This window comes from Clupea harengus, chromosome 6, assembly GCF_900700415.2.
Source record: "Clupea harengus chromosome 6, Ch_v2.0.2, whole genome shotgun sequence".
Taxonomy (NCBI): domain Eukaryota; kingdom Metazoa; phylum Chordata; class Actinopteri; order Clupeiformes; family Clupeidae; genus Clupea; species Clupea harengus.
Genome location: NC_045157.1, coordinates 22,722,110 through 22,745,764, shown reverse-complemented (window position 1 = coordinate 22,745,764; position 23,655 = coordinate 22,722,110). Strand labels below are relative to the sequence as shown.

The following is a 23,655-nucleotide window of genomic DNA, read 5'->3' as shown; positions in this document are numbered from 1 at the left end:
TCTCTAACAAGTTGTTAGAGCTGTTTGCCCCATCAAAACAAATGGAGTAACACTCTTGCTTATGTGAAAAGTTTTTCAGGGGTACATTTTTAGGGTGACCTGCTCCTTGGCGGGCACCCAAAATCTTTCTGCTGCTGAGTCAGGAGCAGTAATTGGCAGCTGTCCGGTGTGTTCCTACAGTGAGTCTTTGATGCTGCTAGGTGTACTGCTAATCAAACAGCTAGAAAAGGTCAGCACAATTAAAAAACATTTCAGTTAAAAACAGCCTTTTTGCCAAGCTTCAACAAAACGCAAGGCATCTTGACCTTCGCCGTTTGCATTAAATGTTTTACTTGACCAGATTTCTTGTCTAATCTCTTTCTCCTTCTCTGACCATTTCCCAGAATTCTTTGCTGTGAAGGGGTCACCCCTGCTTGTTTTATGTGGTGTGACGGTGTGACGTCCAGTGACTCGTCCTTGCAGGCTTTAATTGCACATCTGAATGCCAATGACTGGGTCTTTATGTTGATGTTAATGTCCATTCCCCACTCTAGGGGTCAAATGCAGCCCTTTTTCATGGGCTCACAGGAAACAATACTGATGGGACCAGACGAGGGTTCTGATGAGCCTATCAATCGCATGTGTTTTATAGACTGCCCTTCCTTATCCCTGCTTGCCACCACAGAATATATGTGCAGTGAGAGTGGCTGAAGAGTGTGTGTCCGCAACCCTGAAGGTTAGGGACTGAACTCAAGATCACCCCTCATTTACACACACACACACACACACACACACACACACACACACACACACACACACACACACACACACACACACACACACACACACACACACACACACACACACACACACAGCCCCTGGCTGGGAGGACAAACAGTGGTCAGTCTTTTGTTGGACTGAATATCTCCCAGGAATTATGACAGCTGCCATGGATACTGTTGCTGCTTCAGCCTCGCCCTGCTTTCTCTCTCAGGCCACGTTTGAAAACTGACATTTCCAAAGGTGCCATTACTTGATAACATGGACTTAATTAAATTTGGGAAATGAAGGCTTTGTTCCTGGCAGGCTAGTCTAATCCAATGAGGACAGTGAGCTATTGCTGTCCAATCTCTCTGAAGACTGACTAAATCTTACACCTGTTAGACATTACAACATGCAACAGTTTGCAACTGTCTTTTTACAGGCAGTGTGCTGTTTCAGTACAGACATACAAAATAGCACAGTGCATCACATACTATACTAAGATGCTATGTGCTAATCATACAGCATGCATAGTCTCCTAACCATAGGCTGGCATTGTGTTCTCTATGAAGTAGAGTCGTTAGCCTGCAGTAGAGTATTAATTTGTCTGGCTGAGGTTTCAGACTGCTGTTGTTCACCAGCCTGCTTCTCTTAAGCCTCTAGCAGTCTGGAGCAGGAACTCAGCTGAGCAGGCCTGGTTCAGCTGTATCCTGAGGAACCTGCCTCTCCCCCCAGCCCCCCTCCCCATGGTCTGTCAGTGTAATTTAAGCTTCAGTTCTTCTGACTGTCCCTGCCGGCCCTCACATGAATATCATGTCTCCCTCACAGCTCCATCGGCAATCAAGAGTCCCTTATGTATTTCAGCTTACCATAGGTAGTTTGATACGGCCCACCAACAACCTCATTGAGTTTGTGTTGAATAAAGATCTGTCCAGAAGCAACACTGGCACTAACTTTCTTTTGGTTTGACTACTTTCTTAGAGATGTTATAAGCAACGTATTAGCCATCATTAATCATCAGATTCTCTGAGATTTGGCTAAGAAGAGCTGCCCGGCTGTTAAGGAACAAATGTTCCAGATGCAGCAATATTTCAGCAATATTAAAAATATGACATCCGGGGGATTAGTAGTACACAGTTCACGGATTTAATTTGTGTTCCGTGTGGTTTTTTTCCCCCTCAGGCTGACCCACGATATCAGTCTGGATGAGTTTGAGGATGAGGACCTCTCAGAGATCACCGAGATCACAGATGAGAGAGGCATGAGCCTCAACTGCAACAGCCAGCTGGACATCAAGGTGAGTAGACCTTCTTTTGTTACTTCTGGTCTGCATGACTCTGCAATTTTTTTAAAGTTACAGTTTGGGAACTATTAATAGAAGGCGTGATATTGATTTTGTTGTTTTAAGGTGTTCCTAGCAAATTTTTCTCTTTAAATGCGAGTGGATTTTCCCCACTGGGGTGTATTTGATGTCCCATTTTGAGATGGAGGGGAGAACGCTGGCTAATATCAAAGTATTTTTTGTCAGAACATCAAAGAAGGTTTGAGGTAAACAATATTAAACTAGGCCATTCTGAATGAAGCGCTATTTCGCTGGGAGTCCTTCCATCTCAGAATGCTTTGCTGTCTTATATTGAGGTTTTGATGTAGAATGCATAATGTTGTTAATCATATTGTGGGGGTATTTTGCCTAAAAAGCTCTAATTGTAACTGGGCAGATTTTATCACTGTGTAAATGTAGATGTCCTGCCATTTGTATTTTCTCACTAGGCATACAGCCTATTATGGTTTGTTATTGTTAAGATTCTGAATTTATTATGATTTGTAAGTCGATTTGGATAAAACTAAACTGATCAATTATTTTTGTTTTTGTTTAACTTCTCCCTAGTGACCAATCTAAAATGATGTCCATGTCCATTTTTTGATGTTTATTATTTCTTTGCTATGGTGTAGAGATGGTATACTACAACATTTGGATGTGGTGCACGAGAGACACAGAGACCTAGCAAGTTGAGGGGCGAGGAAAAGGCCATTTATATTCAGTGTGAATAAAATACATTCCCCTCTACTGAAGAAGGAGAAAGGTGATATATGTCCTCTATTCTGGGCCTGGCTCTGTGCGATGATTCATGACTTATCACCCCACCATTCACTGTGAGGCCCAATCACATTCGTGAGGACGAGTAAAAGGTCGCTTGCTTATTAACAGAGGGAGTACAGTAAGGATACGGTTGTTTTGGGGCAGACAGATCTTTGTATACTTCATAATGCGATTCCCTTTGAAACCTCCAGGAGGCTACAAGGATCTCATTATGGAGTTTGTTTGCCTGTTATCATGTGTTGAAGGCTTATAAATTGAATATTTTGTGCATAACTAGAATGGATGTAATGGATGTTATACAAAAACATCCACTACTTCCCTTTGGGGAGAGAGAGAGAGAGAGAGAGATAGAGAGAGAGAGAGAGAGAGAGAGAGAGAGAGAGAGAGGGAGAGTAATGAAATACTTTGCGTATATCTTATTAGTGGTGAAAAGCTTGGTCCACTGTGTGTTCCAGTTGTATTGTGGTTATTCGGTACTCGGTAAGAACCATGGAGAATAACTTGTTTGAGGAAAATTAATATTTGGGTTTAGCCGTGGTAAATCGACAAATGTTAAAGCTGTTGTATATATTTTGGACATTTTAGAAAAGCTGGCCTTACTTGTACAGATCATGAAAAATAAATACTCTTCTGTACCATAACATAAACAGATCCAGGCTTTATTAGCCAATCAGGACACATTGCAATAAATAGGCTTCTGTGCCTACCAAATATGCTGTGCATGTGCTGCACGTTTAACGAGTGGGATGGTCCCTAAGTGATAGGTAGAAAGGACGGCTATTTACAGTATATCTAATGTATCTCTAGTATCTCTAAGTCATACATGGTGTTGTACTATGGTCCTTTAGATTAGACATTAAGCCTGCTATAATCACTGAATGAAAACCATTTCATTGGTGGTTAGTCAATAACAAATAAAATAGTTGCAACTCCACTCTGTGTTCTACAATACGGATTTTATACACTTGAGCTGTAGGGGGCTCCTCACAGCTACCGAAGGCAAATCTCTGATCCATGCAGTCTTTTTATTGCTTCCTGTAATCCTCTCTTCTCTCTTCTCTCTATCCGACTGCTGCATATGATACTGCTGCAGGATAAGGTTCTTAGGAATAAGATGCAATGGTGTCTACCTCTATGAATCTTAAGGGGCTGAGTATATTCTCTATCGGACCAGCTTTAGTGAACTCCTGTGTGTATTTTCAGTCATAACATACTGCAGGTGTGAAAAAAGAGAAAAAAAATGCAGTTGCCATGGAAATAGGTTTCCTTTTCCTCCGTCCATGTTTTGGTTGACTCATGCACACCCCCTCCTTTTCTCCTCCTCCTCCTCTTCCTCCTCCTCTCCCCTCCGTTTCTCATCTCTTAGTCTCTGATGGCAGACAAAGAGGATTGTATTTGAGGGATAACAATGTGGCTGATTGTGACCACGTAGAGGCAGGGAACTCAGTAGTTGTTTGGGTTTGCAGGGAAGATGTGGAGACAGCGCACACCATTTTACACAATGCCGTCTCCAGCATTGAGGTGTGCCCTGACATGGGAACAACATGGTGCAGCTGAAACGCACACAGAGGCTGACTGTTGATCGTATTCATTGTGTATGGTCAGATTGGCGGAGGAAGCCTATACCCTCCAGTGAACTGACCTCCCCCTCCTTCGCTGTTTCTAAGGTCACGCATATAGATGTACTGTAATGCTCAGCAGCAGGTCTTGCACTCTACATATCAACCCCCCACGCTCACCTCTGATCAATACATCCTGTTCCACTCACCACCGTATGCTACTCTCTCCCTCCCTGTGCACAGGAGGGGATCAGTGTATGCACATGCCTATCTGTGCGGCGATTCTCGCTTCTGGGCCATTAGTGATAGTTATCCCAAGATGACTGCTACCACCACAACCCCATTATTACCCCACCTCAGGGCTCTCTGCCCCCACTGGGGTAGCAGACGGCGCTCCTGTCTGCTGGTGTCCGTCCTCCACCTCTGTGTCCTGAGTGTGTTGCTGTATAATTGATGAGGAAAGCCCCCCCCCCCCCCCCCCCCCCCCTCTTACTTTCCTTCTTCTGTGTCTCCCCCAGGATGATGAGCTCAGAAATGAGGTCATCTCCCTCTGTATGGGCGTGGCGGTGTGTGTGTGTGTGTGTGTGTGTGTGTCTGTGTGTGTGTGTGTGTCTGTGTGTATGTGTGTTTATGACACTGCCTGCTCAACAGTGTGTTGAGCAGACACAGGTGGTGTACTCCGGGGAGAGCCGTCTCAGTGTTGTGGGGAGGCTGTCCCCGGAGATGTCAGGATGCATTAGAGGATGTAATGCTTCCTGGGGTCAAATGGTCATGTGACAGCAGGTGTGAATGGCCATTTTTAATGCTATTATTGTGAGTGCTTTGGGTCAGTGAGTCAAAATATATTATTGCCAAAGACAAAACGAGTCCTGACATGCATTGTGGTGTAGTTTAATTAGCCTCCATGGACAATCAGTAAAAATGATGATAACATTGATTTCGTTTTCTAGAGTGGATGAATATAGTTATATTCAAGATGGCCTTATGGGAAAGAGTACCTTTGTGGGGCTGGTTTTATGTTTGTGGCTGGTGCAGTAGTGAATTGCTATCAGTGAATAGTCCGATTCTGTCCGGCACCCTTTCAGTCACACCTGTAAACACATGCCTCCATGCAGATTCTACTGGCACTAAGTAGTGACTCTCCTGCTCACATCATGGGCTGTGCTTCCAGTTCCACTCCCCCACTGCTCCTCAATGGCACGTGCTCTGGTTTCCTGTATTGTTTCAGGCACAGTGCCTCTATAGAGCTGCCCAATACTGAAAAAATACAGTGAATGGCCAGTGGTTTGAGTTGTAATGGTACAGGGACCTGTTGTCCCTCCTCATCCTCCCTAAGGGTATGTAGTATGCAGCCAGCATAATGGAGATGGGGGGGGGGGGGGGGGTTGGGGTTGTCATGGTGGGGGGCTTGGACAAGTATCACAATCCTCAGGCAGTGCTGTGTCTCCCTGCCCTGTCTCCAGCTTGTTGCCTAGCAACAAGCCAAGGCTCTTAAAGGGGCAGCGCATAAAAACAGCTATGAAAAAGAGGTAAAAAGAGGTAGTCAACCCCCACTGCCAGAGGAAGGGACAACTCCATCGATTAACCCCCCTCATGCTGAGTTGAGGGGTGTTGTTCAGTCCTGCACCCACTCATGAAGATGCAGTAAATGGAGGTTTATGGGGCTGAGGATGAAAAGATGAAAACAATGAAATAGTCCAGAACAGGACATGTCCCCCTCATCTCCTCCCTCCCCTTCAATATTTTAAAAAGCCTCTTTATATCTGACCTTGGCAGTTATAGGGCTATTTTTTAGACTTGCGATGGAAATGAGTATGGTTGTTGTTTGTGTGTGTGTGTGTGTGTGTGTGTGTGTGTGTGTGTGTGTGTGTGTGTGTGTGTGTGTGTTTATCCTGTTTATCTGGATTGATATCAGGTGCAGATTTATTGTTGTCTCAGAATAGCTTAGATATTTGGTCTACTTTGTGGGAAAAGCCTTGGTTTGTAGTATTTGCAGTTCTCTGTGATTGTTGTGAACTGCAAACAAATGTAGGACTCCAGAAACAGGCAGACCATAGAATCGGATTAGACATCAAGACATTCAGAGTATGTTCATTAGCCAGCATAATCTCTGGGAAATTCTGGCAGTCTGGGAAATTCACCTAGATTCAAACACAGCTTTTTGCCAATTTGTTTGTTTATAGATTTGATTAATTAAGGGCATGGGTTTAATTCCTGTGTTAGCCAAGTTTAGTCAGAGAACAGTCCATTTCTATTTACTTCCCAGTTTTTTAGACAGTTTTGCATGGTGTCGGACAGTTTAAGTCTGTGCTCCTGTTGAAGACAGAGGAAGGTATTTTCACAGGTGTTTGTGGCCATTTCCTAGGTCTGGCCTTTTTCATACAGTCCCAAGAGAGTAAAAAAATTGTGCCTAGTCTTGGGATAATAATGTGCAGGGGCGCTATGCCTACATTGTGCTATTGTCATGGGTGGCTGTATGGATGATGCCTGTAGATGATGTTCATGGTCAAATGTCTGTTTTCATGTAATAGTATCAATTAGTAATAGTTTAGATAGTAGTAGTTGTGGGGATTTTATTTTAACGAAATTATGCATTTTGTTGATAGTACATGTTTGTGTTAATGAGATTATGCATTTCGTTGATAGTACATGTTTGTTTTTGTGTGTGGGTATCAAGATTGAGCGGCTCATGGCTGAAGTGAAAAAGCATGATCTGTGCACTTGGAAAAGCTCTTAAGGGCTTAACATGGACACGGACCTGACGTCACCTGATCTGCCCCTCAGCCAATAAGGGTTGACATGTGTCGCGCCTCATTATAATGTTCCCTTGTGCATACAGCACCATCAACACACTCTTTCCGTGAGAAAAAAGGTCTTAGTTTTCTGAATGAAGAGGAAAATACTCATGGCTAATATGTATGTGTGTCTGTGTGTGTGTGTGTGTGTGTGTGTGTGTGTGTGTGTGTGTGTGTGTGTGTGTGTGTGTGTGTGTGTGTGTGTGTGTGTGTGTGTGTGTGTGTGTGTGTGTGTGTGTGTGTGTGTGCTTGACTCAGAGTTTCCCGCGTCTGAAAGTAGCTTGGGGAAATCCATTCCAAATTAGGCGCACACATACAGTGACCTAGTGCCCTTCAACCCTGTAGTCGGTTTATGGTCCTTAAGTGAACCGACGATAGTGTGTCAGTAGATGTTTACATTCCATATTACAGTGTTCTGCATGCTTCAAAGCACGATTGAATATGTATTATAATTAACCACGGATGACTTAAAATCGTGCAGAGTAGAACCTTTCTGACAAACACATGGTTACCCTCGTCATTAAATAAGAGGCTCTTATTCTGCATCACTGGTTGGTTGCTATAGATACTGCCTGTTTTTAGACCTGCCATGTAGTCAGTCTCTCGTTGTATCTCTCCCCATCAATTAAGCTCTCCTTCCTACAGTTTGTCTTGTCTTGGCATGTAGAGGTCTGTACGTAGAAGTGGCCATTTTAAAGTCAGAGGATGGAGAAGAGTTGTTATGTATGAATAGACCTTGTGTAGAGTGTTGTCTTACTCCCTCCCTCCCTCCCTCCCTCCTTCCTCCTATCTCTCTGTGTTTTTGGTTGAATCTCAGCCTCATCCATGTCTAGAGTAGGGAGTGTGGATTAGCCAGTAGTGAGAGTGTTACTGATGTCAGAGCTCACTCTAATTGGCTCGCTCACTCCCCCCCCCCACCCCCCCACCCCCCACACCATGCTCTTCTGCCTTGCTTCTCCATCTCCCTCGCTCTACTCCCTGCTCTCTCCCCGGCTCTCCTGCATGACTGACGCTTGCTCTGACCAATCATTCCAGGCTCATGTGATGAGGGGAGCCAATAGTGTCCACAGTGGCATGGGGAGGGTGGAGGCAGGCGCAGTCGGACACATCCAGGCAGAAATCCTTCACTTGGAGCTGATAGATGCTGCCGACGGGAACTGCGAGCAGGAAGTCCGTCCAGCCGCCACCAAAGCGCCCGCCAAGAACCCAGCACACGCCGCCATGGATACCTACCGGCCCAAGAGACCTACCACACTCAACCTGTTCCCACAGGTGCCTCGCACACAGGTACGACCGTCGGAGCTGTTGCCAACGCTCTAAATACAGAGTGGAAAATATATATCTGTGTATCTGTACGTGTGTGTGTGTGTGTGTGTTTGTGTACTGTATATGTGTGTGTGGACCATATGTGCGATTGTTATTGAGGCTCTACATGCATTGTGTTCTAATATTTTACAGATGTTATTAATATCTAAGGAATGAATATAGAAATATAAATAGGTGTTTAAGTATGGTCGTGTGTGTGTTTGGGAGATGTTTTTGGGGAAAAAATACAATGTTTATATGTGTATGCATATGGGTGTTTGCGATAGCATTCATGGATGTATGTATGTATGTATGTATGTATATGTGTGTACGTATGTGTCCATACATGTGTCTGTGTATTCGTAAGCTGTTTGAGGGAGGATGTCGTTGTATGAAGCCTTTTGGAGATGGAATCTGGAGAGCCATGTTGCACATCCAGCCTAGCGTGTCTGTGTTTAAGGGACTCAGGCTGTGGGGGACTGGGGCATATGTGCCTGCTGCTGGGCTGGGCTGTCTACCTCACTCATCTGACTCACTGAGCTGACTGACCCCCTGGCTTAATGAACGTGGACGTCCATGTAGATTATCCATAGGGCTGGATGTGTTTCTGTGTGGGTCTTTACTGTGTGTATGTGTGTGTGGCTGTCTGTGTCTCTGTGTGTGTGTGTGTTTGTGTGTGTGTGACTGGGCTTTAAAAGACAAATGATCAAACAGGCAGTATTAAAACCTTGTCTCAGGAAGATGCACACACACACTCACACTTCATCTGTCATCACACGAATCAGAGAAGTGCTATATTTGGCGCTTTGCGATCTTGTCTTTCACGGAAGTTGGACAGTGGCTTCTTTGATGTGTGTGTGCTTGTGTGTGTGGGTGTCTCTGTGTGTATGTGTGTGTGTGTGTGTGTGTGTCTGTGTCTGTGTGTGTGTGTGTGTGTTTGTGTGTGTGTGTATGACTGTGTTTGTTGTGTGGTCTCCTGGTTTGTGTGTGTGTCTGTGCTTGTCACAGTGTGTACGTAAGTGACTGTCATGTGAAGGAATCTGAAGTCGCCTCATTGGAATAATTGCCAGGCTGACTGTCCTCAAGGGTTTAAGGTTGTGCAATGTTCAGTGATGAGGAGTAGTTCATCTGCTCCTTGATGAGTAAGATATCCTCCCTATCCTTCCTTGTGATGTTGTTGTGATCTGGGAAGGGGCAATCATATGAATACTTTACTTGAAAATGTTCAGCGAGGTCATTGCTCTGAACACACACAATCAATTTCATTGTTGTCCGTAATGGTTTGGAGCTGGGAATGTGAAGTCACTTGACATCCCTGTTGTGATGTGTTTTAATGCACTATGAAGTTGGACTCTGTGGGTTATGTAATTCTTTTTCTGTAGGATGCTTCAGAGCACTAACTGGATTAAGCCCTCATGCCGGTAGTTCTAGTTGAAATGAAAGGTTGTCTGAACTTGACATTAATCGGTGCGGGCCTGGACTGGGGTGGGTAGAGGTATGTTCCAGAGGTCTATGTGGACATGCGACTTATTTTCATAAAAAGTAGGTAGCTACTCTCATGACAAGTATACAAGTAACTGTGAAATCCAATTAAATTGTATTCAATTAGCTTTAATGAAATAAATTACCAGCTAATTTAAAATGTATTTAATCAGATTATTCCTATAGAGGGCCTTCAAAATGGTTGTATCTAGTTTAAGAGTAGTATTGCCAGACTGCGTCTACCTGGTAGTATTGCCAGACTGCGTCTACCTGGCTCAAAGAATGTGGGGTTGGCAACCCACACCAGACACATTGTACCAATCTAACATTCATAAAGCCAGATTTTTCCAGGGCCATAAACATGTAAATTGCATTACTAATGGCCCAAAACTAAGAAGCACTGAATGTTAGAGAATGTAACAGAAAGGTGTGCTACTCTGCCTTTTAATGATATCTTTTACAGACTGCCCATTTAATAAGCCTTGCCTTATCTCGGTTTATGTTGCAGTAAGTATCAGTAGGTGACTTCCATTGGAGCAGCTGCTCCTGCTCTGAGATTCCCCCTCATATAGTTTAATCCCTAATCTGGACACGTGCACCTTGGCCCCCTTGAAAAAAACACTGCCACCTGGATGAACTTTCCACAGCGCCTCAGTTGGCACCAGTGAACAGACAGCTGGCATGCTCTTCACTCTCAGAGCATAGTAACTGCATGACCCCGCTGGTGTTCTGCTACTGTAAACGGGAGTTTGCCCAGCAACCCCAGAGTGCTTCTCTGTGTGAAAAAAAGAACAACACACTAACATCACCCATTCATCATTACAGCCAGGAGCCACCTGGCCAAGAGGCAGGGTAGCCATTTTATACAAGGGTCTGTCTGAGGCAGCCTTCTTAGTGTCACACACACATAGGCAGGCACTTAATTTATTCGGATTGTTTATTTTTGCGAACCTCATTTGTTGGCAATAAACATCAGCTTGGATAAGTAACATCTCTCCTCAGGCCCATATTTAGACAGACTCAGATTCCAGTTTCTCATGGATAGACATTAGCGCGTTAGCCCAAGTGTGTTATCGTTTAGTATTTTTGTGTGAGGGCCCACCTGATGTACTCCGTAGCTCATGACGCACGGCCATTCACACAAACGTCCCCCTCGTCTCATCATGGTTGCTATGGAGACGGACTACTGCTGTCTTAGGCGTGGGCACCAATGGGAATGACTCACTCAGAGTCAGGAAAACGACAGGAATGAGGATGGTGAGGTGGCAGAATGAGGGGGTGGCATATTTGGGCCACAGAATCCACAGTCACACACACGCACGCACACACACACACACACACACACACACGCACGCACGCACGCACGCACGCACGCACGCACGCACGCACGCACGCACACACACACACACACACACACATACCACTGAGCTGTCAGACCAGCAGCTGCCACCAAGGAGGAGTCAAACATCCCCTCCTCTTTTGAAAGTTATAATACTAGTTATGCAGTGATGTGCAACACAAACTGACAACCTATCAATGATGCCACAAATGTGCATACACTATACAATAGACACTAAAACATGTGTAACATACCCTTGCACATGTACTTGCTTCCAAACAAAGGCTTTGTTGGCATCATGTTGATGTTCTTTTTGGAAAAATGTTTCCAAAAACTTTCCAGTCCCAATGCAAATAAACAGTTGGATTAGTTTTTCAGATTATTTTTTGGACATATCAGGGATTAAAATGGTAAAAATCCCCCCTTTATCTCTATAATGAGTGATGAAAGTTTCCAGGAAACAGCTTGTGAATACGTAATGTTTGCTCATGTAACTGCTGTAAGTGTACCAGAATGACACATGCCATATTAGTCTCAGTTAAATCAAATCAACCTGCGAAACGGAACCTCATGTGATTTGTCAAATGTCCTTTTACCATGTCATGGGAGCACTGATAAGAGTGTGATGACACAGATAAACATATGGATTAGCAGGGGTTTGGTGGAAGGGACTTGGCAGTTTGAATGTCAACAGTTCCTCATTCAAATTACAGAGCACCCCCCCAACACACACACACACACACACACAGACAGAGACACACACACCCACACACACACCTCACCCCCTTCTGTGATAGACATACATTATGTGTTTGTGTATATGCGCATGTTAGTGTGTGAACATGTGTTTGTTTGGGGGAGTGGGATCGATCTGAGAAAAAGACCCCTGTTCCCTTTAAATTCTACACATGGAGCCTTCCCAAGGAATGCTGCCCATTTAACAAGACAAAAGCCTGTTTTTTGTGTATGCTTCTGTATTCTGTGTGAGTGTGTGTGTGTGCTGACAGCCGAATCTCTCTTGCAAAGTTCCTCTTGCTCTCTCTCTCTCGCTCTCTCTCTCTCTCTCTCTCTCTCTCTCTCCTAATCTCTCACAGTCTTGCTTCACCACCCTCTCACTGTCCCTGTGCTCTCACTCTCATTGGTTCACTCCAATGCCAAATTCTCACTCTCACTCACCCTCTCTCTTTCACTGACTCACTCACTCATTCCCACACTCCCTTGAATCCCTCAGTCCCTTACTCAAACTTTATCTCTCTTCCTCTCTTATCTCTGGGATATGACATGTAGGATAAACTGAACAACAACTCCTTTGGGAAGAAATACAGCTGGCAGGAGCTGGTCTCTCGCTCATCCTCCCCCCTCAAAACTGGTGAGTTTGGTACACTCTTCCCCCTCAGCACCTCTATCTAAACATTTTTTGAACACATTTTGTGATAGTATTTTCAGACGCACTTTTCATGTTGTTCAACCAAGAAATTGTTTAGTTTCGGGTTCAGTTCCCCGCTGTTATTCCACGGTTATTGCTGTGGAGCTTAGACGTGTCAACAGCCTTGTGTTGTGAATGTAAATATCGACGCAGAGAGAGGCTGTGAGAGTTTTCTGCTTGGAGAGCCGTGCTGTAGCTTTAGTGACAATGGCCAGCCGGCCATGTTGGGCCGCTAGCAGCCTAATGAGTCAGCAGAGGACCATCTGAGAGCGGCACATTCACAATACTGGGCACATGTGCACAAATGGCAAAGCCAACATATCACAAAGTGCCAGCCCCCGAGACATAATTGGCACTGTCACATGTTTTTTTGGGGGCGAGCACAAATGCCCCAGTAATCCTGTGTGAAGTGTACAGCTCAAAGTGCTTTATACCTCGCCTCTGACCTTTAATGATTCCATTACTGCAGGGAGAGGTACAAGAACTCAGTTTGTTTGGTTGTAAAACGTACTTAAATTCGTACTTGTATTTCTAATCTAGTTAGCATGCTATCTGTATTAGTCAATCCTCTCGCTACTCGTACAGTCGAAAGGGAGAACCACATGAGTGTCAGCATCTGGCAGGGTTCATTAAGCGCTCTGACACTGTTACAACACGGCTCTTAATTTTGGATTATGATGTAACACTATCTGTGTGAGGGAAAGGCATGACAAATGGAACCAGGATTAACAGTCATTATTTCACTCAGAATGCCTAACTCCTCTCACTTTTGTCCCTCCCTATACTCTTTGTTTATTTATTTATTTGTTCGTTTGTTTGTTTGTTTGTGTGTGTGTCCCAGCCGAGCTAGGCGAGCATATCTGTCTGAGTGACGAGGATCATCACGGACGAGGAGGAGGGGGCGGGACACAGACGAAAGACTGTGGCACCTCGACTGACGCCCCGCACAAACGCCCCACCTCCTCCAAACACAGCCACGCCCCGGCCCCTCCGCAGGCCCTCCCCCCGGACCCTCCTGCCAAGGCCTCGGCTGCGGGCGAGTCGCACCGGGAGCGGATCCGCTACCACACGGACGTGCGCCTTGAGCCCACCGAGGAGATCTACCTCACCCCCGTGCAGCGCAGCTCCGAGCCCCTGGAGCAGGAGCGGCCGCCCATGCTGTCCCAGACCGCCGAGCACGGCCGCATGTCCATCGGCTCCGACAACGAGGGACCGCCGCCCTACCAGCCGCCACTGTACGACCACGGCAACCCCGTCATCAGCGAGCGGGACGAGGAGCTCTTCCCGCCCTCCTATGCCTCCTGCGTGGCCTCCACCGCCGCGCTTGACCTGAGCACCAGGGACGCCAGGCTGGCCGCGGAGCTGAGTTACGTGGACGGGGAGGATGTGGAGGACGAGGAGGACGGGGTGGACGGGGTGGATGGGGCCGGTGAAGCCCAGGCCCGGGAAGAGGGCTTATCTCAGGCCTTCAGGAACTCTGCTCCTGTGGCCCGGACTGCCATGAGCAGCTCGGAGGCGAGCGGGCTCTCATATGACTCGGTCAAGTACACGCTGGTGGTGGACGAGCACGCTCAGCTGGAGCTGGTCAGCCTGCGGCAGTGTTACCATGGCTACAGTGACGACAGCGACTCCGCCACCGTCTACGACAACTGCGTCTCCTCGCCTTACGAGTCGGCTCTCGGGGAGGAGTATGAGGAGGACGAGGAGGACGAGGAAGAAGGGGCGCGGGTGGGTGGGGTCAGACGGGAGGCCACAGCGCGCCTGTCAGAGGACTCCACCCCCGAGGCGGACCTGCCCTTCACCAAGAAGTTCCTCAATGTCTTCATGAATGGCAGATCACGCTCTTCCAGTGAGTAGTGCTGTCCTTCCACCATTGTTAACACCATATTTTCTCTTTAAGATCTAGATTACAGAGAAACAGGTGATCAAGTTTTTACATATAAATAATTGCCATATTATTATTGTGTTTCCACTCGCCCTTCCTCAGACATTGTCCTTTCTTTCTGTGCATTTCATGGAAGACAAAACCCAAATGGCCCCATTCAAATGAGATCTTGTGATCGGCCTCTGCTGCACTGGCCCCCCCATCTGCTCTGTAGCTTTAGGATGAGGGAATGCAGCCACTGCACACGCAAATCCTTTATTCAAAACATTCATGCTCCGTAGTAGTTGGCTTCTTCTTGACTGTGCACATAGGGGAATGCTTGCCATGCCATTGATTCAGGTCATCTCATTGCAATGCTCTCCCTCAGTGGTTAACAAGACTAATTATCTATCAGGCATCTCCTTGGGCAACTAATCAGTCACCTGATAATAAGCCACAAATCCTAAACTAAACACACGATTTAAACAACACCCTTCTATAGTGTTGACCAGAATGGTGATTACACCTGCCCGCGTGCCCTCACAGGGCTCCAGTCAGTCCTGCCTGCTCCTATGCCATCACCTCTGCCCTCTAACCAAGGGGTAGGCGCTCGTCTGAGCAGACTATGAGCAGGCCGGCATGGGCATAGTATGCAGCAGCTGGCACACACACCTGGCATCCCTCTTGACCCACATGTCCCCCTCTGTCCCTTACACCACAAGGATGATTTATAGTCAGATGCCATGTCCTCTACTCGGCTATATAATTACTATACGGATTCTTTGAGTGTGAATGCATAGGTCGCATGCATACTGTACATACACATGCGCAAAGTGTACACACATACATACACTCACCCATGAAAAACACATACATAGTCTTAAGACAAGCTAATGCCAATGTATGTTGTATTGGTCTTTGTAGGTGCAGAGTCCTTTGGCCTCTACTCATGTGTCATTAATGGAGAGGAGAGAGACCAGACTCACAGAGCAGTGTACAGGTAATGACACACACACACACACGCACACACACACACACACACACATACACACACACACACACACACACATTCACACACACACACACACACACACACACACACACACACACACACACACACACACACATACACACACACACACACACACACACACACACACACACACACACACACACACACACACACACAGAAAACGCCTAGCTCAGACCCTGTCAATAAACACATTTCAGAACTGCCTGCAGCTTTTCACCATCACATTCCCATTAACTGAACTGACCTCAATTTCTACAAGGAGTAACACCTGACTGCTGCTCTTGACATGACTGCGCATTGGTGCAGCTGCTGTTAAATTCCACCAGACCTGAGGCTAGAAAGACTGGATGGAGGGAAAGGGGGAGATAGATGACGAGATATGGAGAGAGACAGAGAGTGACAGCAATTATGAGGCCTGAGGACAAAGACAGGAGGAGGTTGTGAGAGATTGAAGAGAGATTTAGAGGATGGATAAAGATGTGTCTCATGTACCAGTGTGTCCACTCCCCCACTAGTATGTTCTCACTGCATCTGAGGAGGGAGTGGAGGGGTGGGGAGGGGGTGGTTCACAGGAGCACAAAAGCCTCTTTATCCGTGTGCAGTGCCCCCAGCACTTTGGGAGGAGGATACCACCCCTCAACGTATTGGCAGCCCTACGTGTGACAAATCTTTCATGCCATGGCCATTTCCTTCCGAGATCTCTGTTGATCTCAAATATTAGCTTGCAATTAACAAACCTGGGTGGGTAGAGTCATTTGATTCTGTGAGTTCCAAGCTAATGGTCTTGTGACTATTGTAGAATAGTCTGGTCAGGTTGGAGTGTAGGGATTTACATGTGGAGGCTAAAGGTGGCAGGAATAGACACATACTTCACAGTTGCCATGCCAACGTCATTAAAGAGTCCTTCCATGCCACTGTTGATGCTAGGTTTGTCCCACGCCATGACGATGAGTTGGAGCTCGAGGTGGACGACCCCCTGCTTGTGGAGGTGCAGGGAGAGGACTTCTGGTACGAGGGCTACAACATGCGATCAGGAGCACGGGGGATCTTCCCCGCGTACTACGCCATGGAGATCACCAAAGATTCGGAGCAGTTTAAAGGTACGGCGCAGCATCCATCCTTTGCTTTTTAAATAGCCTGCCTGGGGGTTAACCGTTAGGGATTGTGGTCGTGCTGATTTTTCCACGTATCATCATTTTAACACAGCTGTGAAGAGTATTCTCAACAGCGATGAAGTTGCTGCGAAGAGATATTTTCACATCTCTGGGATGTTATTTTTAGCTTGCATGTCCAGCTGTGCTCTGCTTCCTCTGTCGGCAAGAACAGTGTGGCGCAGGTGTTTGAAAGGGTTTGAGTTTACTTAGGAGGACTATTTCAATAAGCTTGTGTTTGCTCTCTCCCCCTCTCTCCCTGTCGCCTCCCTCTCTCTCTCTCTTGCTCTCTGTGTCCCTCTCTCTCTCCCTCCCTCTCTCTCTCTCACCCCCCATCCCCTGCCTGTGCGGCTTCCACTCTCGCTCTTTCTGCGGCAGTGTTCCCAGTGAAAAGCAGTGATTGGGTGGAGAGACACAGGCTGAAATTCCTGGGATCAGTCCAAGTGCCCTATCATAAAGGCAACGATGTGCTGTGTGCAGCTATGCAGAAGGTATAGCAGAGACATCATTCTCATATTCTCTTTCAGAGCTCGCTCGGACGGCTGAGAAATGCCCAGTAGATAGGACCTATCCAGTCCGAGCAGATATATTAAACAGCATCATAACTTGACTGAGCCAAGAGTGCCACTGCATAGAATGTACTATTACTACTAAAATAGTATTTACAGTAAATCATTTTTTTTTTTTTGCTGTTGGTAGGTTTTATTAATAAAGCTGTTTTGCTGCTTTCAAGGACAGTGTTGCTTAAAATAAACTACTTTATTGACTTCTTACATTCAAATTATGAATTTATTATATTTGATTACTTTTGTACGTTTTTGATTGGCAGACGAGAGGCAATGTCAATTCAAACAAAAGAACCAATCAAAAACAACACTTAAAATGTGAGCGCATACTGTCAAATTAATGGAGCCTGTCTAGACACGAACTGATGCAAAGGAACGGAATGAATGTTATTTTCTACATATAAGCTTTGAAGCTTTTTACCGGAAAGAAAATATTTGGATGCATCCCCTTTGTAATCACCAACATTTTGATTAGTAACTGTAATTTAAGTATATTTATTTTCTCAGTAACTTTAACAGATTACAATTACAATTATTTATATACATAACTCTGATATCTGTAACTAGTGACTCCACAACCCTGTTCATACATTGTACACTTATCTCAGATGTGTGTCTCTCTGATTGGCTTCAGATCGCCACCAATAGGAGGATGACAGTGCAGTATAACCCGCCCTCTTCCTGTATCCTGGAGATCAATGTGAAAGGAGTAAAGCTTGTTGTACAAGAAGACTATGGAGCCTATGAGAGTGTGAGTATTTCAGCATAACAGTTACATACGCACACACACACACACACTCAATAATACATCCATACAATATGTAAATAGCATGTGTACACGGAAATATTAGGAGGGAAACTAGGAAAATAATACTTAAGAACAACATGTGTATGATGTACAGGTTTGGAGATTTATGGTGCAGATATGGTGTAGGCTTTCATGTTAGGCTCTCACAAGACCAATCCAACGCCCCAGGGGTATAATCAAAGGACTAATTAATAGCATGGGTACTAACAGAAGTGTATCTTTGTTCTTTGCCTGATGAAATCATGTCAGCTGATTTGCTATTGGTTGTCGTTTGCCCTTTGTAGAATGTTGCTGTAGGATTATACAGAGGACATTATAAAACATCTAGTCCATTCACTCTTACAGACATCATTACCGTAGCTAATATACTCCATGCTTGTGAATGTAAACATTACATAATTACTGTAAATATACATAACTGTTTATTTATAGAAAATCAATGCAATTCAATTTTGATTACGATGACAGCAATTCTGTCTACACATTATTATCAATGGATTTTCTTATGGTCTGTCTCCCCCTTGTGGATGTAGTGCAGCATAGCATATGGCAACCTGAAAAATGTCTGCTTCTGACAAATTGGGTTGACCCCCTTTCTTTTACAAATTTGTTTTCTTTTACAAAATGTAAATGTGTTTGTTTGTGTGTGCATTTGCCCAACTATTCCTCTATGTTTCTTCTTCTTTCTCATATCCAATTCTTACTCACGTTACGAATGAGTGACATAAATTAAACACATATGTATTATTCATAAGCCAATTAATTGCATAAACATTTTTTCTGTCCAGTCAGTTACTCATGCATAGAAAAGACATAGGAAATCTTCATTCTTAGCCCCATTTTGCAGAAATAAGTGTTGGGTTACATGTAGAGGTTATGTTTACTCCATTTAACAGGGATGAGACTTTGTGAAAGGCCACATTGTCTTGACTGATTGATTTCCTGGTATCAGAACCAAACAAACAAATGTTGCCTTCACTAACCACGTTATTCAAATTGAAGGGGACTAGCAAAAGACCAACAAAAAAACTCAACGCTCTTATTTTTAGAGCAGGATGATTAGGTTGACTGAACTAGTTCTATTAACATAGAGATTTATAAAGGTGGAAAACTGTCTAACAATATACCTCTAACCAAACCAATACTAGGAGATGTTGAATGGGCTAAATCATCCACTGTCTCCCCCTTGTGGTTTTAGAGTACCATAGCATAATAACAAACAATTCTTAGTGCTACATCCCCATCTCTTTTTAAGTGTGTGTTTTTAAACACATATACTGTACATACACATCAGTTTCATTAGATTCTTCTACCCATATGTGGGCAGTCGCTACTTTGCTACGAGGAGGAGAGAGTGCAGAATCATAGCAGAGTAAGGTTATGACATAAACTGTGGGGAGAATGATTTTGTTTAGCTCAGGGGTCAGATGTGTTTAGGCTACGCCATTTATTTGTTCCACTAGGTCCGAGGATGTACACTGCAGCTGAAACAGTGGTCAGTGCAAGCTGTGTTTCTATGGAATGCTATCATTGTAAATAAACAGGGTACTTTCTTGTACTTTTTACAGGAAAATCCATGTAATCACTTCTTCCAGCTGAAGAACATTTCTTTCTGCGGTTACCATCCCAAGAACAACAAGTAGGTCAAATCGCTTTAAGCATTGTTATCGCAAAGAAGAGCGAACTACACAGATTTGAATGTACTTGTTTCTTCAGTGCTCTGTTAATGAGGGTTTGTGTTATGCTACTCTAGATATTTCGGGTTTATCACCAAGCACCCAGCGGATCAAAGATTTGCTTGCCATGTATTTGTGTCAGAACACTCCACCAAGCCTCTGGCAGAGTCTGTGGGGTGAGTTTTATTATTCTTTTGATTCTTTTAGATTTTTTTACTTTTCCAGTTTTATGTGAATATATAATTGAGTTTTGAGCGAGTACGATTTAGGCCACTCTTTAGTGTCATTGGTGTATAATTAAGTCAGTTATAATTGATACATTCTACATTATGCACCATACTAAATAATCCCTCTTTTCTATCTGACCTTAAATGTGTTATACTGTACCCATCTACGTCTGACATAACTCTATGTCTTTTCTCTCCTACAGGAAAGCCTTCCAATTGTATTATAAGGAGTTTGTGGAGTTCACGTGTCCCACTGAAGATATCTACCTAGAATAGTCCCAACTTACCTTCTTCAGAAGCCCTGTACAGCCATGTGTATCATAACAATGTTGCATGACGGACAAAGAGTAACAAAGACAAAAGAACAACTAACACACTTGACAGAGCAGGACAGATGGAGACAGACAAGGACAGAAGAACTAAAGTCAAAAGGGACGCGCCCTCTATCTAGCACAGTCACGTAGCCTATCAAGTGTCTTTGTGCGACAGTCATCACACAAGCTCTTCTATAGGTGGCCTCTCTATCTCCCCATCCACCTCAAGCAAGCACAAGATACAACAGATAGGGGGGAGCGTGTGCAAGGCGGACGCACCTTCAACCAAGATTGTAATGACAAGTGGAACTAGGGTGTGCAGTTTTGAGGTGATGGAGACCAGAGGTTCGTCTCAAGGGTTGACCTACACATTGATTTTATTTATTTGATTTTGTTGTTGTTTTTCTTTTCGTCTGGTTCGTGTTGAAACGACTTGGGAAGAGGCCCCACGTACGAGCGAGGAAGAGGCACACGCGTGGGTTTGCACAGTGAGTCGGGGCAGAGTGATGGGCTCTCTCGTTTTTCCTCTAGGCAGAGTTGAGGACCCCCTGAAGGAAGTAGTGCAGGCCTACAGTTTCAGCTACTAGAAGGGGGTGGGGGGGGGGGGGGGGGGGGGGGGGTCGGTGGTCTGATTGACTGGATTTAAATGATCCTCCTCTGCAAACATCAGTGGTTTAAGTCTAAGTAGATTACGACGCAGAAGGAAAAGCCTTAACTCACTTGTTTGAAGGGATTGTTTTGCCAACCTACACTGTAATCACCCCAGAAAGCTTACGGTCACTTAATTCCTTCTTTGACCCTTGTACTGATTTTGCTCCTGACACAAATATCAATCTGTCAATGCCATTGAGTGGCAGAGCCATAACTATAACCGTAACTCCTCTTCATGCGGACGTGTACATCTGTCCTAGACTGACAGCAAACCTTGTGGGGTGCCTCACTCTTGCCTGGGAAAGCACAAAGGAGACTCCTCTGTGTCTTTCAGAACATTCACAAGTAGTGCCTCTTTTTCTTAACATTACTCAAGCAACCCATTTTTATGATTTGAATTCTGGTTTGTATTACTGAGTTAGTTGTTCTGAGATGTTTGGAAGCATTGGGCTCTGTTTTTGTGAATGAGTTGTTGAGTGCTAGACAATGCTGTGCCATTGACATATTTGGCCTCTGTCATAGGAATTACATGGTTACTGTAACATCTTAACGAGGACCTGTAACACAATGTATTGTTCTATGAACTGTAAATGTCATAACAGCAGAGTAAATGTCATAACAGAGCCCTTTTGTTTATTGGGTGCTGGCTTTAGTATTGAAATGCTATTTGATGCGAGGGGACCATTAACCAGCTTTTGGAAAGCTAACAATGGCATCAGCAGTGAATGCAGGCTGCAGAAACGGCCTTCCAGTGACATCCTCTTTTTAATATTTAGTGTGCTAACGAGTTCTGTGAGCACTGAGTGACTTTGAAAGTTATCTCGAGATTCTTCTCCTGAGTATACTTTGATGAAGGGTAAAGTGCAAAAGTGAAATAAGTTTCGACTCCTAGTATTACTTTTTTGGCTTTGTCAAAACAAATTCCTTTATTGAGGACGCATAGCATGAAATGATCGACCACACCACATGTTCCATCTTTTTCTTTTTGTCCCGCCAAATACATTACCGAGAAAAAGAAGCATTGTTCTGTTTTTAACGATAAATGATTCAATGAGTGGACGGTAATGTTTCAGGACAGTTGGTCAGGGTCTCTTGTTCCCAGATCCGCTACTGCAGACTAATTGAGGGAGCCCCCCAGTTCCCTATTATTACTGACCATCTGAAACATCTGCCCAGCCTGTGAATCATCATTTTTGCTCGTACATTTCACAAAAATCCTCTCAAGAAATCGCTACTGAGTATCTCAACACAGAGGCATTCTTCTGTTTTCCATGTGAAAGAGCGTAATTATTCAACAGGGGAAATAGGACAGGGAGTCATCTGAGCAGATGTCTGTGCTATTGATGGAAAACGAATCTGTTCAAAATAGCCATCTTCCCCTCCCCCATGGGAATGATATCTCTGGCTATAAATACAATTGCCCATCTTCCTCAGTGTTCAAAGATTTTTTAATGAATGCAATGAAAGGCTAATATTTTTAAGACTTGTTTATTTCGAGAAGATATTAAGATTTTTTCAAAGGATTTTATTTATTTTGTGCAGAACTTCTATTTTCATTGGATTCAAATGTTTATTTTCATGTTAACTAACACTCTAATGTGAATTCAAATGTACAGTAGACATGTAGTGGGCTGAATAATGAATGAGCTGAATAAAGGAAAATCACTCAACCACAACTCATATTGTACCACACGATATCAAAGGAGGTGGCATTTTGACCTAGTTTTGGGTACACATGTAATGTTTTCATCCATTAAATGACCGGTGGCTTCCAGACAAACCAATGAACACATTCATGAGGCTGTCGGAGCAATGGCTCTATCAGGTTTACTGTAATGCAGCATCGGAATAAAACATGTTTTGTGCAGAAACAGTACTGTAAGAGCATATCTCTACACTGTAGTATTTGCTGTTCCTATCAAACTACCTAATCCCTCAACTGAAAATAAATATTGGAATCCAAGAAAGATGATGTGAGATAGTTTTTAAATTTTTTTATTTGTGTTACATTTCATGTTCCAAAAGAACTTTCTCGGAAAATAAGTGGCCGTGTCTGAACCCATATGTTGGTTTTCTATTTTGTCCTCCTCCTTACCAGGCCATGTTTTCCCTAAGATGCAGATGACCAGCAAGGAACAGAAAATGCTGTAACAGTATGCCATATATAAATACATATTCTATAAGTGAGAAGTACTGGATCATTGAATACTGTATAGATTCAAACTGTAGTGAAAATAGTTTTAATTCATTTTTCCCTCATTTTTGGAGTGTGGAATTAGTCTTAATTTAAAAAAAGAAATAAGCAGTATGTGCCGTGTCTTGTCATTATTTCCATGCTGTCGTTAGCTTTCATCTATGTGTGCTCAATGTCATTCACAATAGTAACTGGCTGTTGTTTCACTATCTAGGCTATCTTCAAAATACAGTATGTGATGAAAAATGAGCAGAGTTATTACATGTTCACTGATGTTGGCAGTGTATAAGCCTCCACAGAAAATCAAACTTTGTGTGTGGCACAGTTAAATGAATGAACTGATTAGTTTATTCTTCATTGACTGTAACTGAAGAGGCCATGTCGCTGAAGGCTACCAGAACTCCTCCAGATCGGGCCGATAGA

At 44.2% G+C, this 23,655-nt stretch overlaps 1 protein-coding gene across 2 annotated transcripts in view; it reads left to right on the top strand.

Annotated features, from left to right (window-relative positions):
• The window catches only part of mapk8ip1b (mitogen-activated protein kinase 8 interacting protein 1b), a 31,998-nt gene extending 8,993 nt beyond the window's left edge, over positions 1-23,005 (top strand). For both annotated transcript variants that reach the window (XM_031569440.2, XM_012830662.3), the window contains exons 2-12: positions 1,924-2,038; positions 8,232-8,483; positions 12,610-12,691; positions 13,590-14,597; positions 15,537-15,612; positions 16,573-16,745; positions 17,175-17,287; positions 17,997-18,113; positions 19,739-19,809; positions 19,924-20,022; positions 20,277-23,005. In XM_031569440.2, the coding sequence (XP_031425300.1) occupies positions 1,924-2,038; positions 8,232-8,483; positions 12,610-12,691; positions 13,590-14,597; positions 15,537-15,612; positions 16,573-16,745; positions 17,175-17,287; positions 17,997-18,113; positions 19,739-19,809; positions 19,924-20,022; positions 20,277-20,349 (2,179 nt within the window). In that variant the 3' untranslated portion in view covers positions 20,350-23,005. The remainder of the gene's footprint in view (positions 1-1,923; positions 2,039-8,231; positions 8,484-12,609; positions 12,692-13,589; positions 14,598-15,536; positions 15,613-16,572; positions 16,746-17,174; positions 17,288-17,996; positions 18,114-19,738; positions 19,810-19,923; positions 20,023-20,276) is intronic.
• The last annotated feature ends 650 nt before the right edge of the window (positions 23,006-23,655 follow it).